The sequence below is a fragment of the Podarcis vaucheri genome (assembly GCF_965113315.1).
Source record: "Podarcis vaucheri genome assembly, chromosome: 3".
Taxonomy (NCBI): Eukaryota; Metazoa; Chordata; class Lepidosauria; order Squamata; family Lacertidae; genus Podarcis; species Podarcis vaucheri.
In genome coordinates, this window is record NC_138761.1 from 4,765,854 (window position 1) to 4,783,154 (window position 17,301).

Sequence of the window (17,301 nt, forward strand, 5' to 3'; positions counted from 1 at the left end):
ATATGGTTATGGAGACAGATGGAGGACCGATGCTTATACAATTTTTTTCTTTTAGACCAGTGGTTTCCAATTTTTTTGGGGGGGGGTTTGCCTCCCCCTTCGATTCCTAAACTCAGGAGTAGGCAACCTAAGGCCCGGGGGCCGGATGCGACCCAATAGCCTTCTCAATCTGGCCCGCGGACGGTCTGGAAATCAGCATGTTTTTACATGAGTAGAATGTATGCTTTTATTTAAAATGCATCTGTGGGTTATTTGTGGGGCATAGGAATTTGTTCATTCCCCTCCCCTTCAAAATATAGTCTGGCCCACCACATGGTCTGAGAGACGGTGGACCGGCCCCCTGCTGAAAAAGTTTGCTGACCCCTGTCTAAACTCATTCTCAGTGCCCCCTACGCTGCCCTACAAAAAGCACAGCTCACTAAGGAAGATCATAACACAACACAATTTGGAAGAAGCATCAATAAATTACGCATTGATTCAAAATCCTATTATAACATCGCCACCCGACCCAACCCCCATCCATCTTCCCTCCCTCCACAACCCTTCCCCCCCCTTTGTTTCCTTCTCCCCCTAATGTCTCAACAAATGAAACGGATTTGTAAAAATGTTACATGGAAAAAAATATGAGGCATTACACTTCTGTAAAACAAGAAAATCCTTAATAAAATATTTTTAAAAAACCTATTCAGTTTAATTAAGTCAGCACAACTTGATGAATGTGATCCAGGGATAGCAGTTTTCCAAAGTCTGATAGCCGTTTACATCTTCAGTGCCCCCCTGCCTCTTAGTCCCCCCCCCGCCCCAATAATCCCCCCCCCAGGGGACAGTGCTGTCCACTTTAGAAACCGCTGCACTGAGCCATACCTTGGTTTTAGCTGCTGCCCCACACTAGTGGGCATAAGCTCCTTGTGAGGAATGAACCAGGGACCAACCTGTGGAAAAGACCTGGTGGAGGAGGCTATTGAATAGGCTGCAAATATGGAGACTACCTGTGCTTTTATAATGTCGCAAGTTCTTTCTCCTACAGAGTGCCAGAAGCATTGGGAACATCAACGTATAAATGGTGGCTCTCCCCTCCATTATCATCAGCCATTATGGGTTTCTTTCACATGGGTAGAACAATAGCTTTGTATAGCTTTGGGAAGCCAGAGGGATTTTCTGGTTAACACTATTGTGAAGCTCAAAACATCCCTCCCTTGCACATCCCAAATTTGCCTGGGAACCTCAGAGGCAGTAGATTCAACAAACTCCCTTGGTAGCCCGGTTTAGCTTTTTACCATTAGGTTTTCTCTTCCCCCGCCCAGTCCTTCAAACCCATGGATGCTTGCCAATTTAGTCCCTGAGATCTTTCTAATATTTCGGAGCTGTCAGCAACTCCCTCCCTTAATATCCATTCCTCTAGGAAGAATGTACCCAGGTCCTTCAGCCTATCGTTGCAGTGTTGGGCTTTGGTCCTTAATACAAACGCCATCTTCCACTGCTTTCTCCCAAAATCATTTCCAGCTTGTTCCTTTGAAATGCGGCTCCCAGAACAGAATGCTGCACTTCAGTTGCGTCCTGCCAGGTGCTCAGCGGAGCAATACAGTCGCTTCCCGAGTCTTGAAAGTGTGGCACTTCTTGCAGATGCTCATCGCTACTTCTGCTGGTGCCATGGGGAGTTTTGCAAGCGGTGAAATCAGACACACAGCGGTAATGGGCAAAGGCATTTCTTCTGCAGCGCATCCAGTCTGTGCGGTGCAGCAGAACACAGTGCCATTGTTTGGAGTCTCAGCTTGACTTTTGTTGACGGAGCGATGGAGTGGGCTTTATCTTCCAAAGCACCACAGGTTTAATTGAAATTGTGTATAGCCTGCAGAGACCCCATTCCACCTCTTTTTGTGATGTTTTGGGGTCAATTCTAGGTTTAGTGTGCCACACACATACGGTAAAGGTAAAGGACCCCTGGACGGTTAAGTCCAGTCAAAGGCGACTATGGAGTTGTGGCGCTCATTTCGCTTTCAGGCCAAGGGAGCCGGCGTTTGTCCACATACAGCTTTCTGGTTCATGTGGCCGGCATGACTAAACCACTTCTGGCGCAACAGAACACTGTGACAGAAATCAGAGCGCATACAAATGCCATTTACCTTCCTGCCGCAGCAGTATCTATTTATCTACTTGCACTGGTGTGCTTTCGAACTGCTAGGTTGGCAGGAGCTGGGACAGAGCAACGGGAGCTCACCCCGTCGTGGGGATTTGAACTGCCGACCTTCCAGTCGGCAAGCCCACGAGGCTCAGTGGTTTAGACCACAGTGCCACCCACCACACACCTATCAGACACACCGAAAACGGTCACTGTCTCTATTAAAAAACTGAACTTTCAGAAAAGGCACCTATTTTTCGAAAACAGATTTTGTGGTCATCGGGTGAACCAGGTTCCCCACATCAATAAGTAATTGCTGTAATTCAACAGTCATAAATCAAAACTCAGTTACTTGGCAAATCTCTTCTTCAAGGTTGACTTTGGGTAACTTGAAGGAAAGGATCCGCAAGGCAGAACTCTGGGGAAGGGGCACATTTCTGTCTAGGGTGGAGTTGCGGCAGTAGTCTTTTCCTTTGGCCAACAAAAACCGGGGGTGTTCTCAGCTGCATATGTTAACAGCAGTGGTTGAGAAGTGCAGGCCTGCCTATATGTTGTTGCTGTTGTTGTCGTTTAGTCGTGTCCGACTCTGCGTGACCCTGTGGACCAGAGCACGCCAGGCACTCCTGTCTTCCACTGCCTCCCGCAGTTTGGTCAAACTCATGCTGGTAGCTTAGAGAACACTGTCCCACCATCTCGTCCTCTGTCATCCCCTTCTCCTTGTGCCCTCCATCTTTCCCAACATGAGGGTCTTTTCCAGGGAGTCTTCTCTTCTCATGAGGTTTGATCTTGCAGTCCATGGGACTCTCAAGAGTCTCCTCCAGCACCAGAATTCAAAAGCATCCATTCTTCGGCGATCAGCCTTCTTTATGGTCCAGCTCTCACTTCCATACATCACTACTGGGAAAACCAGAGCTTTAACTATACAGGCCTTTGTTGGCAAAGTGATGTCTCTGCTTTTTCAGATGCTGTCTCGCAACCCTTGTCTGGCCATGCACAAAATCTAGGTTTGGGAGTTAAGGCACTTCCCTAACATTAGAAAGCCAGCTTCTGTTTTAAAGTGGATTTGTTGTGCCAGGGGGTGCGCAGAGTGCTTTCAGCCCCTTTCATTGCCCAAAGCTAAATTCATGGTGCGTGCTTGCATTTCTCCCACAAAATTGTGACAGTCCGAAGGCAGCCCAAGGTGAAGCCACTTGGAGAGCACCATTTCTTGTCAGTTACGCTGCAAAAACCCTGGATGGCTCAATTGCTTAGAGCGTGGGGTTGATAATGCCGAGGCTGCAAGTTCGATTCCTGTATGGGATGACGGCATATTTCTTCATCGCAGGGGGTTGGACTAGATGATCCTTAGGGTCCCTTCCAACTCCACTATTCTATGAAAAGTACAACTTGTTGGATCTTCCCCAGGAGTGGCACTCTTTGTGGAGGCTGCAAGAGCTTTTGGTCTGTCTAGTTTAGGGGCTTGGTTTAAGCAGGGAGAGGGCTGGGTGCTTTAATGCTCATGGCTCTTTTATTTTTCTGAACTGGAATTTCGAGAAGCACTTTATATTTGAAACCAATCCTTCACGCCTCCTGAGCTTGTGGGTGGGTGGGTGTGCCTTTCAATTGTCACATTTGCAATATTGCAAGCATGGTGGGGCTGGGGAACTCTTAATGCCTTGTAAATGCACACAGAATTCCTGGGTATGTACCTAAATCTATCGGTCCGAATGCAAGTGGTATATGTGTCGACGAGTTCCAGTCTTATTTACCGGTATTTAAAAATATTTCTGTGCCTCCCTTTGTCAGAAGGATTCCAGGGCGCTGTACAAAGGTATGAGTGAAATTATTCGTACAGAGTATGCAAAGGATATTAAAAGCCAACAGATAAGCAGAACAAAAAGCAGGGAAAAGGAGGCAGGATGTAAAGATAAAACTGAAGAGCAGAGCAAAAAGGAGCTGCAATTGGATCTCAAGTGCAGTGGGTTAGGGTAGGGGAGCCCTCCCTCCCTCAGACTCTCCCTGGTGCTTCTCATTGGAGATAATATTAGGACTATGAATCTGGACTTTATTTTCTCGCCTGACCCAAAAATTACTCCCTTTGTGGCCTTAAGGAAGTCTGGGTTGTACCAGCTAAGAAGCAAACAGTCCTCTGCCCGTGGCTGTCATATCCTAGACACCCTGCAAATCTCGGTGTGTCTTTTGTAACGTGAAACATGCCACAGCATTATGCAATCTGGCATCTCGCGGCTGATAAATTCTCCGGCGGCTCCTTCTAAATCTCTGCTGGGTGGCTTCTGCTCGAGATTAGTGGCGTAAAGCCATTTCATGTCCAAAAGCACTTTCTGCCTGCAGTGATACAAGCATAAAAAGGGAATGCTCTTTTATCCCAATCCTGGGTATAGAAACAGATAGCAGAAATGCGAGGATATTTAGGCAAGGCTGTTCCAGCAGGGAGAGGGAAATACTGTAGCCCCTGTACAAAACATCCTTTTATTATTATTATTATTTTTTAAAAAAATTGTGCCACCTTTTGGGTACAGAAGCAAGATAGCGTACAAAAGCTTAACTGGGAACAACCGCAATAAAACAATTGGCAAAAGCTAAAACTATTAGACCGATTTAAAACAGTACGTTTCAGCAGCAAGGGAATCTTTAAATGCTGTCAGATCGCTGAGAACCGCTAAGAGCAATTTGACAACCCATTAAAAACTAGGAAAACATGATTCGTTTCACCCAGTGTCTGAAGAGCATCAAATTTCATGGCAGGTCAACTTTGACGGCGAGGAAGTTACATGACCGCGGTGCTGCCACTGAAAAGGCCTGATAATAATAATAATAATATAACAATAGAGTGCAGCCATCTAAAATGGGGCCCTCCTTACCGGCCTGATTTATATTATTTTATTGCATTAATGTTGTTGTTTAGTCGTGTCCGACTCTTTGTGACCCCCTGGACCAGAGCACGCCAGGCACTCCTGTCTTCCACTGCCTCCCGCAGTTTGGTCAAACTCATGCTGGTAGCTTCAATAACACTGTCCCACCATCTCGCCCTCTGTCGTCCCCTTCTCCTTGTGCCCTCCATCTTTCCCAACATCAGGGTCTTTTCCAGGGAGTCTTCTCTTCTCCTGAGGTGGCCAAAGTCTTGGAGCCTCAGCTTCAGGATCTGTCCTTCCAGTGAGCACTCAGGGCTGATTTCCTTCAGAATGGAGAGGTTTGATCTTCTTGCAGTCCATGGGACTCTGAAGAGTCTCCTCCAGCACCAGAATTCAAAAGCATCCATTCTTCGGCGATCAGCCTTCTTTATGGTCCAGCTCTCACTTCCATACATCACTACCATTGAAAGATACCAGAAGTCCTGATCAGTGTGAGAGCCTATTGCATTACTTGGCTTTGCGGAGGTTTCTCTGTGTAGGACCAAACCACCGTTTGCCATGTGGAGAGAAGCCAGGGACAGTCCCACAAAGCAAGCTGGGGTGTTGAGAGACATTCCCCCCCCCCCAAGCATAGAAGAAGCCTGTGGGAGAGGGGGGGGGAAGCAAACACGGAGGCTGAGAACAGGAGTTGGGCAGGCATTTCCCCTCTCCTGGAGTCACCTTCTTTCCTGGCAGAGGGCAGGACATTAAAATTACGACTGGCTTTTAAGCACACTCCAGGCTGTTTCTGTTAGCTCAACCGATCAGTCGCTGCTCGTGTCTCGCATCCGATGAACCTCGTCTGTTCCATAAGGCAGCGTGGTAGCAGTGGGACCCAGGGGCACCATGAGGATAGCTTGTTAATTTGAAGGTTTAACAGAGTTTGACGGACAGCTTCCTTCTCCAGCATACAAATACGGGCACATGTACTGCACAAATAAGGTTCTGGCTGAGGTGATTCGTCTCTCCTGCATGCATACATTCTTTTTAAAAATTTTTTATAAACATATAAAACACATACATATACATTTACACAATACACATACACAACACACTACCTTATTTTCATAACATAAGACATACCCACAGTACTCTATATAATACCTACCTATACTATACATATCGACATACCTACACACCTACCCCACACGGACACCCACCAAGTGACTTGACTTCCAGCCGTTCTTGTTACGCTACTGTCAGGGAACTGACATCGGAGCTAGAGGTGGAGGGGAGGCTCTCAAATGATGCTGGAGAAGGGCCAAGCAGAGAGAGAGGCAGCTCCGCAGATGGGGAAGCAAATCAGCGCAACACCAGGGATATAGAGGGGCTGATGGGGGAATCGGCGAGAGGGCTCCAGGACTCTTCACCGGACACCAGCGGGGAGAGCACGGGTCCTCCGCTACCCACGCCCACCCTGCGCAGAAGACTTCTGCGCAGAGAGAGTAGGAGGAGACTGGGTGTCAAACAACTTTTATGTTGGAAAAGATTTAAGAAACGCCCACTGACGGATACTGCTAGCGACTGAGGCAGCCACGAAGTGAAGGGCTGCCCAGACTGAAAGGTTTAGCAAGGCAACAAAGCCTGGAGAGGCGGCAACTTGCGCACGAGCAACCCATACACATTACAGCTACTTTATTTTTCCAACTAGCTTAAACACATTTCATTATTTCTTTAATCTCTTCTGTCTTAACTTTACTCTCCTTTCACTCTAATCATTTCTGGATTCACTCAGTATCTGTCAGAAATTCTACTTTTTCCACATAAATTTTGATGTATTCCTTAAAGATAAAAGGGTAAAGGGACCCCTGACCATTAGGTCCAGTTGTGGCCGACTCTGGGGTTGCGGTGCTCATCTCGCTTTACTGGCCGAGGGAGTCGGCGAACCAGAGCAGCGCACGGAAACGCCATTTACCTTCCTGCCAGAGCAGTACCTATTTATCTACTTGCATTTTGACGTGCTTTTGAACTGCTAGGTTGGCAGGAGCAGGGACCGAGCAACGGGAGCTCACCCCGTCACAGGGATTCGAACCGCCGACCTTCTGATCGGCAAGTCCTAGGCTCTGTGGTTTAACCCACAGTGCCACCCACATCCCTTCCTTAAAGATAGCCCACTCCTTATTCACTTTTTGTACCATATCTTCTCTTATACTCCCTGTTAGTTCGGCAATATGGAAGTATTCCATCATTTTAGATAACCAGTCTGTTTTAGTTGGGACGCTGCTGCTTTTCCAATTTTTAGCAGTCAATAACCTTGCCGCCGTAGTTGCATACATAAATATTGGTCGGCCCGTTCTTTTAATTTCCTCTGACATGATAGCTAGGAGAAAGGATTCCCGAAATGAAAATCTGAACATCTTTTTCAGTTCGTTATAGATATTTTCCCAGAACCCCACTATCTCTTTGCACTCCCACCACATATGTAGAAAAGTTCCTGCCCCATTGTTGCATCTCCAACAGACATCACTACAGTTTTTGTACATTTTTGCCAATCTGGCCGGGGTCGGGTACCATCTGTATTGCATTTTCATTGCATTCTCTCTTAAAATTATAGCATGCCGTAAATTTGATATCTCTTTTCCACAGCCGTTCCCATTCCTGCACGCACACATCCTAACTTGCACTGCCAAGAATCCAGAAAGCTATTCATCCTTTTTCTCCCTGGACCCTCTAGCAGTTCTCTCCTTCCAGACATCTTCTGTGATTTACATGGATGCCCTTTGCTGGGTGATATTGGGAATTAATGGAGCAACGTGCTGGTCGGTGACCTCGCTGGTGTTTATTCCAGCATTGCCCTCGGTGTTGAAGGTTCTCCTCAGCTACATGTTCTTGTACTAGCCAGAGTAGCAAAGATTTTGTGTGTGTGTGATAAATGTCTTTATGGATGGTGAGCCGTGGGCCTGCTAAAAGCAAAGGTGGCAGTGTACCCTTGTGTACCAGTTGCTGGAAGTTGCAGGTGGGCAGAGAACTGTGGCAGTGATGTCTAGCATCTGGTTGGCCACTGCAAAGACTGGTTGAGCCACTGGCCTGATCCTGCAGGATCTTTTTATGCCCTTACATAAGAAAGCACACAGGCTCTGATTTTGGTGAACCCCAAAGACAGGGGTGGGAAACCTTTGTCATAGAATCCTAGAGTTGGAAGAGACCCCAAGGGCCATCGAGTCCAACCCCCTGCCAAGTAGGAAACACCATCAGAGCACTCCTGACATATGGTTGTCAAGCCTCTGCTTAAAGACCTCCAAAGTAGGAGACTCCACCACACTCCTTGGCAGCAAATTCCACTGTCAAACAGCTCTTACTGTCAGGAAGTTCTTCCTAATGTTTAGGTGGAATCTTCTTTCTTGTAGTTTGGATCCATTGCTCCGTGTCCGCTTCTCTGGAGCAGCAGAAAACAACCTTTCTCCCTCCTCTATGTGACATCCTTTTATATATTTGAACATGGCTATCATATCACCCCTTAACCTCCTCTTCTCCAGGCTAAACATGCCCAGCTCCCTTAGCCGTTCCTCATAAGGCATCGTTTCCAGGCCTTTGACCATTTTGGTTGCCCTCCTCTGGACACGTTCCAGTTTGTCAGTGTCCTTCTTGAATTGTGGTGCCCAGAACTGGACACAGTACTCCAGGTGTGGTCTGACCAGAGCAGAATACAGTGGCACTATTACTTCCCTTGATCTAGATGCTATACTCCTATTGATGCAGCCCAGAATTGCATTGGCTTTTTTAGCTGCCGCGTCACACTGTTGGCTCATGTCAAGTTTGTGGTAAACCAAGACTCCTAGATCCTTTTCACATGTACTGCTCTCAAGCCAGGTGTCACCCATCTTGTATTTGTGCCTCTCATTTTTTTTGCCCAAGTGCAATACTTTACATTTCTCCCTGTTAAAATTCATCTTGTTTGTTTTTGCCCAGTTCTCTAATCTGTCAAGGTCGTTTTGAAGTGTGATCCTGTCCTCTGGGGTGTTAGCCACCCCTCCCAGTTTGGTGTCATCTGCAAATTTGATCAGGATGCCCTTGAGTCCATCATCCAAGTCGTTGATAAAGATGTTGAATAAGACCGGGCCCAAGACAGAACCCTGTGGCACCCCACTAGTCACTCTTCTCCAGGATGAAGAGGAACCATTGATGAGGAACCATTGATGAGCATTGTCATTCATGGGCAACTTTCTGGGGGCTAGGGCTGGGCAATATCTGGTTTTCAACATTGTGATATATCACCAAGGATCGCGATATACCAATATACAGTGGTACCTCTGGTTGCGAACGGGATCCGTCCCAGAGCCCCATTTGCAACATGAGCAGAACGCAATCTGCGTGCGCGCGGGTCACGATTTGCCACTTCTGCGCATGCGCGTGACGTTATTTTGCGTGTCTGTGCATGCGCGAGCAGCGAAACCCGGAAGTAACCCTTTCTGGTACTTCCGGGTCACCGCAGGACGCAACCTGAAAAGATTTAACCTGAAGCAAACGTAACAAGAGGTATGACTGCATCACGGTGTCTGAATAAGGAATTGGCTGGCTTCACGGTTTTTCCCTGCGTTGTGGTTTTTGTCAGCGCCTGCTCTTGTGATGTGCTACCACACTGCAGGAGTTTGGGGAGAGCTGAGCTGTCAGAGTTAGCAGGGGCTGCAGGAATCGAGAGAAGCAATGGCTGGCTTCACAGTTTTCCCCACATTGTGATTTTTGCATAGCATGCACACATACACACACACACACACAGAGAGAGAGAGAGAGAGCGCACGCATGATTTGTGATATATTTCCAGGTCAAAAATTATGAAACCGATATCACAATGTGGACTTCAGACTGGTTTTGGGCGATACATTCATGTATTGCCCAGCCCTACTGGGGGCTGTGAGCCAGTGGTGGGTAGTCGCAGATGCAAAAGCGAGATGGGCAAAGGGTGTGACTTGTACTTTTGTACAATAGATTGCATTCCAAAGTACCGTATTTTTTGCTCTATCAGACTCACTTTTTCCCTCCTAAAAAGTAAGGGGAAATGTGTGTGCGTCTTATGGAGCGAATGCAGGCTGCGCAGCTATCCCAGAAGCCAGAACAGCAAGAGGGATTGCTGCTTTCGCTGCGCAGCGATCCCTCTTGCTGTTCTGGCTTCTGAGATTCAGAATATTTTTTTCCTTGTTTTCCTCCTCCAAAAACTGGGTGCGTCTTGTGGTCTGGTGCGTCTTATAGAGCGAAAAAACGGTACTTTACCCAAAAAGTCATTTGTTTCTACACAGAGGGGTGGAGGAGAGAGAGAGAAGGAGAAAGAGGCAAGCAAAGGGCTTGATCCTATTGCAAGGACAGGTACCACTCAGGCTAAAGGACTCATGGACCGTGGCGGCGGCTTGGGGGGAGTTCTTAGCACCAGATAGAGAAACCTGGGGGGCTGCATTCATCCTCTGGGCTTGAGGTTCCTCGCCTTTGCTGCAAGGGAAGAGTCTTTTACCATTATGGGGCAACTACCAAGAATGGCTGTCTCATGTGCCCTTGCTGTCTAAACTTGGCATACTGCTGGCCTATTCGCACAAAAATGCTCTGCTCTCTCCCTCTCTCTTGAAAGAAAGCTGCTTGTGTCCATCATGGCTTGCAATAAATTCCACCAGCTAATTATGTCATATGTGAAGAATCGCTCTCCATCCCTTAAGCCTACTGCCTTTTAGTGGATTACCGCAACGTTTCCTTCCCTTTTTCTCTTCCTTTAAATTTATAGAGTGCGAATATTCTACCCTGTTCCTGCAATGTACTTTTCCGTGTCATTTGCATCTAAGGTGGCAGAAACCTATGTAAGCTGCTTGTTTCTAAAGGTGAGACAGACAAAGGCTGAAATGGTTTGTAAAGTTCCAGCTCAGAAAATTGAAGCTGCTCTTCTGCTCTAATCATTTGGCGTCCTGACATCTTGCCAAAGTTGGATGAAATCAAGGGAGCCCGGCCTAATGTTGTATTTTGAGCCTGGCGTCAGAAGGCCGCTCAAATTTGATCCAGGTTTGCATAGTGAGTTCAATCGATTCTGTGTGTAGAGGATAGGACTCAAACCAGTGGATTCAAATTACAAGGAAGGAGATTCCAAATCAACATTAGGAAGAACTTTCTGATGGTAAAAGCTGTTCAGCAGCGGAACGGACGACCTCTGAAGGTGGTAAACTCTCCTTCATTGGAGGGTGGTGGGGTTTTTTGTGTACTTTTATTTATTTGCAAGAAACGGCCTCAGTCCAGTATACCTGAAGGAGCGTCTCCATCCCCATCGTTCTGCCCAGACACTGAGGTCCAGCTCCGAGGGCCTTCTGGTGGTTCCCTCACTGCAAGAAGCCAAGTTACAGGGAACCAGGCAGAGGGCCTTCTTGGTAGTGGCGCCCACCCTGTGGAACACCCTCCCAGCAGATGGCAAAGAGAAAAACAACTACCAGACTTTTAGAAGACATCTGAAGGCAGCCCTGTTTAGGAAAGCTTTTAATGTTTCACAGACCACTGTATTTTAATACTTTGTTGGAAGCTGCCCAGAGTGGCTGGGGGAACCCAGCCAGATGGGTGGGGTATAAATAATAAATTATTATTATTAATACAGTGGTGCCCCACAAGACGAATGCCTCGCAAGACGAAAAACTCGCTAGACGAAAGGGTTTTTTGGTTTTGCGTTGCTTCGCTAGACGAATTTCCCTATGGGCTTGCTTCGCAAGACGAAAACGTCTTGCGCTTTTTTCTTAAAGCCGCTTGAAGAGGCGCAGTTGCGACGGACCGTGCTTCGCAAGACGAAAAACATCGCAAGACAAAAAGACTCGCGGAACGAATTATTTTCGTCTTGCGAGGCACCACTGTAATAACAATATTTACAAGTCACTAACAGTTTTTGTGGGATGCAGGTGGCGCTGTGGGTTAAACCACAGAGCCTTGGACTTGCCGATCAGAAGGTCCGCGGTTCGAATCCCTGCGATGGGGTGAGCTCCCATTGCTCGGTCCCGGCTCCTGCCAACCTAGCAGTTCGAAAGCACGTCAAAGTGCAAGTAGATAAATAGGTACCACTCCAGCGGGAAGGTAAACGGCATTTCTGTGCGCTGCTCTGGCTCGCTCAGTCCTGCTGGCCACATGACCCGGAAGCTGTACGCCGGCTCCCTTGGCCAGTAAAGCAAGATGAGCGCCGCAACCCCAGAGTCAGCAACGACTGGACCTAATGGTCAGGGGTTCCTTTACCTTTAACAGTTTTTGCAAAGGTTGATGAATGTAATGCATCAAGGAACAGTAGAACAAATAACTATTCATTCCCCGCCCCCCAAAGACCTCCACCCATGAGTAAAATAATAATTCTTCTTCTTCTTCTTCTTCTTCTTCTTCTTCTTCTTCTTCTTCTTCTTCCTTCTTCTTCTTCTTCTTCTTCTTCTTCTTCCTTCTTCTTCTTCTTCTTCTTCTTCTTCTTCTTCTTCTTCTTCTTCTCGTAATCCACACACACGGCCTCCTCCATAATAATTCATTGGAGGTTTTTAAACAGAGGTTGGGTGTCCATCTGTCAGGGATGCTTCAGCTGTGATCCCTGCATTGCAGGAGTTTGGGTTGAATCACTGGTCTTCAATGGGTGGGGTAGGGGCTGTCTAGTGGCTTGTGACCTGATCCAAGTTGGGTTGCAACAGGAGCACTACCACCATGCAGATAGATGGTAAAATGTTAATAAATGGATCCCCAAATGCATGTTTGGGTTAAAAGTGAGCCCTGGTTCTGAAATGTTTCGAGCTACGTAGACCGATGACCCTTCCAGCTCTGGGATTCTGGGATTCTAATTTGAGGGAGAGAGGGTTTTTGAATAGTAATGTTTTATATGAAGAACGGTGGGCATTGGCTGTCCCAGGACTTTCTTGTACCAAGCTTGGAACGTACATAGCATCTGACCACAACCCAAGCAGCATGTGGCCATCTTGGCTTTACAGTAAGTCCACAACTTACACAGGGGATAATGCTTCAGGCCAAAATTGCATATAGTGAAAATTCATAGGATGCCATGGCGGGTGGGATTACCAAAGTCTCTCCCCCCTCCCCCGGTGCCATTCCCCTTTCTATTTTTCCCCCCAAAAAAGTTTTCACCAATCGCATAAAGCTGAATGTGCAACATAAGTTGTGGGCTTATGGTATAAGCCGCAGGTCAGATCTAGGCAGAAGGAAGGATGTTGTTCTCTTTATTAATGCTTTCCTGGTCTCTGTTTTTATAATGCAATGGAGGCACATCTTATATTGCCCGATGTGTCATGGTTGTCTCCTATCTCTCTCTCTTTTAGGAATGGTGAAATCCTGGCAGCACAGAGGCGACAGAGAATCATGATTGCATGAACTTCCCCCTGCTTGTCTCGTTCATTGGATGCTAATACAGAATGTGGAGGGTGACATTGAAGGTTGCCTTGCTCCCGTTGCGTTTCTCTGGCCCGGAGGGGGCAACCGATTGCCGTGGTGACCCTGCCCGCGCTCTCCTAGCAACACCCAGTTAACTGGAGGCCAAGAAGAAGAGTTTCGCCCTTGGTTCTAACTGGATCGGAAGTTGCGTCCTCCATCTCAAGGAGAAGATGAAATTTCCATTCTATTGGCCCTTGGTCCAACGGGCGCAGTAGCCTTTCCTCCTGGAGCCTTGCCGGTAAAAACCGCCTTGGTTATGGCTACTGATCCAACGTGATAAGAGGGGCCGCACCAACTCTTGGACTCATGACTGGGTATACCATGTTGCGGAATGGAGGGGTAGGCAATGGAGGTCAACCCTGGATGCTGCGGTGGTCCAGCCGCATTCGACTCACCTGGCTCAGCTTCACCTTGTTCATCATCCTGGTCTTCTTCCCCCTCATCGCCCATTACTACCTAACCACCATAGACGACGCTGACGACGCCGGCAAGCGCATCTTCGGGCCGCGCACGGGCAACGAGCTTTGCGAGGTGAAGCACGTCCAGGACCTCTGCCGTATCCGGGAGTCGGTGAGCGAGGAGCTGCTGCAGCTGGAAGCCAAGAGGCAGGAGCTGAACAGCGAGATCGCCAAGCTGAACCTCAAGATCGAAGCCTGCAAGAAGAGCATTGAGAACGCCAAGCAAGACCTCCTGCAGCTGAAGAATGTCATCAGCCAGACGGAGCACTCCTACAAAGAACTCATGGCGCAGAACCAACCCAAGCTCTCCCTGCCCATTCGGCTGTTGCCGGACAAGGACGACTCCAATTTCCCCCTGCCAAAATCCCACAGGAGCTGCCGGCTACACAACTGCTTTGACTACTCCCGCTGCCCGCTGACTTCCGGCTTCCCCGTGTATGTCTACAACAGTGACCAGTTCGATTTCGGGAGCTCGTTGGACCCCTTAATTAAGCAAGCCTTTGAATCCACTGTCAGAACGAACGTGTACGTTACTGAAAACGCAAACATTGCCTGTTTGTACATAATCCTCGTGGGGGAAATGCAGGAGCCGGTCATGCCAAAACCTACTGAACTCGAGCAACAGTTGCACACGCTGCCCTTTTGGAGGACTGACGGGCACAACCACCTGATCATCAACTTGTCCAGGAAGTCGGAAACTCAGAACTTCCTTTATAACGTCAGCACCGGGCGGGCCATGGTCGCCCAGTCCACCTTTTACGATGTACAGTATCGCCCGGGTTTCGATATTGTGGTGTCCCCTCTTGTCCACGCCATGTCCGAGCCCAATTTCCTAGAGATCCCGCCCCAGGTGCCGGTCAAGCGGAAATACCTGTTCAGTTTCCAGGGGGAGAAGGTGGAGTCTCTCCGGTCCAGCTTGCAAGAAGTGCGCTCCTTCGAAGAAGAAATCGAAGGCAACGCCCCAGCCGACTATGATGACAGGATCATTACCACCCTGAAGGCTGTCCAAGACAGCAAGCTGGACTTCGTCTTGGTGGAATTCACCTGTAAGAACCAGCCTAAGGCAAGCTTGCCCACTGAGTGGGCCCTTTGTGGAGAAAGGGAAGACAGACTAGAGCTACTGAAACTATCTACTTTTGCACTGATAATCACCCCGGGGGATACCCACCTTGTCATCTCCGCCGGGTGCGCAATGCGTCTTTTCGAGGCCCTGGAGGTTGGGGCGATCCCGGTGATCCTGGGAGAGCAGGTCCAGCTGCCCTACCACGATGTGATCCGGTGGAACGAGGCAGCCTTAATCATACCAAAGCCACGTATCACGGAAGTGCACTTTCTCCTGCGGAGTATTTCCGACAACGACCTCCTGGCCATGAGGAGGCAAGGACGCTTCCTGTGGGAGACCTACTTTTCCACCTCGGACAGCATCTTCAGCACGGTTCTAGCCATCATAAGGACTCGAATCCAAATCCCGGCCGTCCCCATCCGGGAGGAGGCTGCGGTGGAGATCCCCCACCGGTCCGGAAAGGCTGCTGGCACAGACCCCAACATGGCCGACAACGGGGACTTAGACTTGGGGCCGGTGGAGACGGAGCCGCCCTACTCCTCGCCCAAATACCTGCGCAATTTTACCCTCACTGCCATGGATATTTACAGAAACTGGAACTCGGCCCCCGGCCCTTTCCACCTTTTCCCCCACACACCCTTTGACCCTGTCCTGCCGTCGGAAGCCAAGTTCCTCGGATCTGGGACCGGGTTCCGGCCCATCGGAGGAGGAGCTGGCGGCTCCGGGAAGGAGTTCCAAGCCGCGCTGGGAGGCAACGTCCCCAGGGAACAGTTCACCGTCGTCATGTTGACCTACGAGCGAGAGGAAGTTCTCATGAACTCCCTAGAGAGGCTCAACGGCCTCCCCTACTTAAACAAAGTGGTGGTGGTCTGGAACTCTCCCAAGCTGCCGTCAGAGGACCTCCTGTGGCCGGACATCGGCGTCCCAATTGTGGTAAGAGCAGTTGGAAATATTTGGCTTCTTCTGCCTCTCTCCAATGAGAGAAATGGAGAGGCTTCGGAATTCTTTTGTTGCAACGTGGAGCGTTGAGGCTTGTGCGTTATGTTTTTAGATGCACCATAAAAAAAAGAAATAAATTCTGGTTTAGATTCTTTCAAATACTTGCAGTGGGCAGTGTGTGTGTGTGTGTGAGTGTGAGTGAGAGAGAGAGAGAGAGAGAGAGAGAAAGTGTGTGTGTGTGTGTGTGTGTGTGTGTGTGTGAGAGAGAGAGAGAGAGAGAGAAGGAACTGGTTGCCTGATTCTACCACTGCCCCCTTTCTGCCAGCGTAGTCTCAGAATCCAGCTCTGTATGCAAATATTGTAAAAGTACCTACAATCTTATCCTCTGGGCATGTCTTTGCATGGCTTGGAGCAAAGCAGACTCCAAGTTCCTCGTGCGAATCCTCAATGATGTCAGCATCCGAGGAGTCCCAAAGTCCAGGCAGCAAGTTCAGAGTGGAGAAGACATCAGAAGGCAGCCCTGTTTAAGGAAGCTTTTAATGTTTAATAGATTATTGTATTTTATTATTCTGTTGCAAGCTGCCCAGAGTGGCTGGGGAAACCCAGCCAGATGGGCGGGGTATAAATAATAAATTATTATTATTATTATTATTATTACAGTGGTACCTCTGGATGTGAACGGAATCCGTTCCGGAGCCCCATTCGCATCCTGAGTAGAACGCAACCCGCGACTGCACGTCTGCATGCGCATGGGTCGTGATTTGCCACTTCTGCGCATGCGCATGACATTATTTTGAGCGTCTGCACATGCATGAGCGGCAAAACCCAGAAGTAACGCGTTCCGTTACTTCCAGGTCGCAGCGGAGCGTAACCTGAAAACGCTCAACCTGAAGCATATTTAACCCAAGGTGGTGCTGTGGGTTAAACCACAGGGTGAGCTCCCGTTGCTCGGTCCCTGCTCCTGTCAACCTAGCAGTTCAACAGCACGTCAAAGTGCAAGTAGATAAATAGGTACCACTCTGGCGGGAAGATAAATGGCGTTTCTGTGCGCTGCTCTGGTTCGCCAGAAGCGGCTTAGTCCTGCTGGCCACATGACCCGGAAGCTGTACGCCGGCTCCCTCGGCCAATAAAGCGAGATGAGCGCCACAACCCCAGAGTCGGCCACGACTGGACCTAATGGTCAGGTGTCCCTTTACCTTTTATGACTGTATTATATTTGTAGGCTGTTTGGCCAAAGGGTAGTAATGGTTCGAGTCCAAGTTGCTCTGCAGCTAAAGGAGCAGAGGTAATAGCAAGGGCTCCTTAGAACTGATCATGTTTCCAGGAAAGATGGCTTTATTACCATCCACTAGCAGCTTCTCTCATGGCTAGCTACTAGACTGATACAACCTTGGTTGTCCAAGGGAGATGGAGATGAGCCAATCTTGTCCCTTGAGTGTCTGGTCACCTGCTGGCCTTCAGGGC

The 17,301-nt window shown here is 48.6% G+C and overlaps 1 protein-coding gene across 4 annotated transcripts in view; it reads left to right on the plus strand.

Moving 5' to 3' along the window:
* Window positions 1-17,301, plus strand: part of EXTL3 (exostosin like glycosyltransferase 3) — a 169,482-nt gene that overhangs the window by 97,227 nt on the left and 54,954 nt on the right. For all 4 annotated transcript variants that reach the window (XM_082217448.1, XM_082217446.1, XM_082217449.1 and 1 more), the window contains one exon: window positions 13,266-15,831. In XM_082217448.1, the coding sequence (XP_082073574.1) occupies window positions 13,684-15,831 (2,148 nt within the window). In that variant the 5' untranslated portion in view covers window positions 13,266-13,683. The remainder of the gene's footprint in view (window positions 1-13,265; window positions 15,832-17,301) is intronic.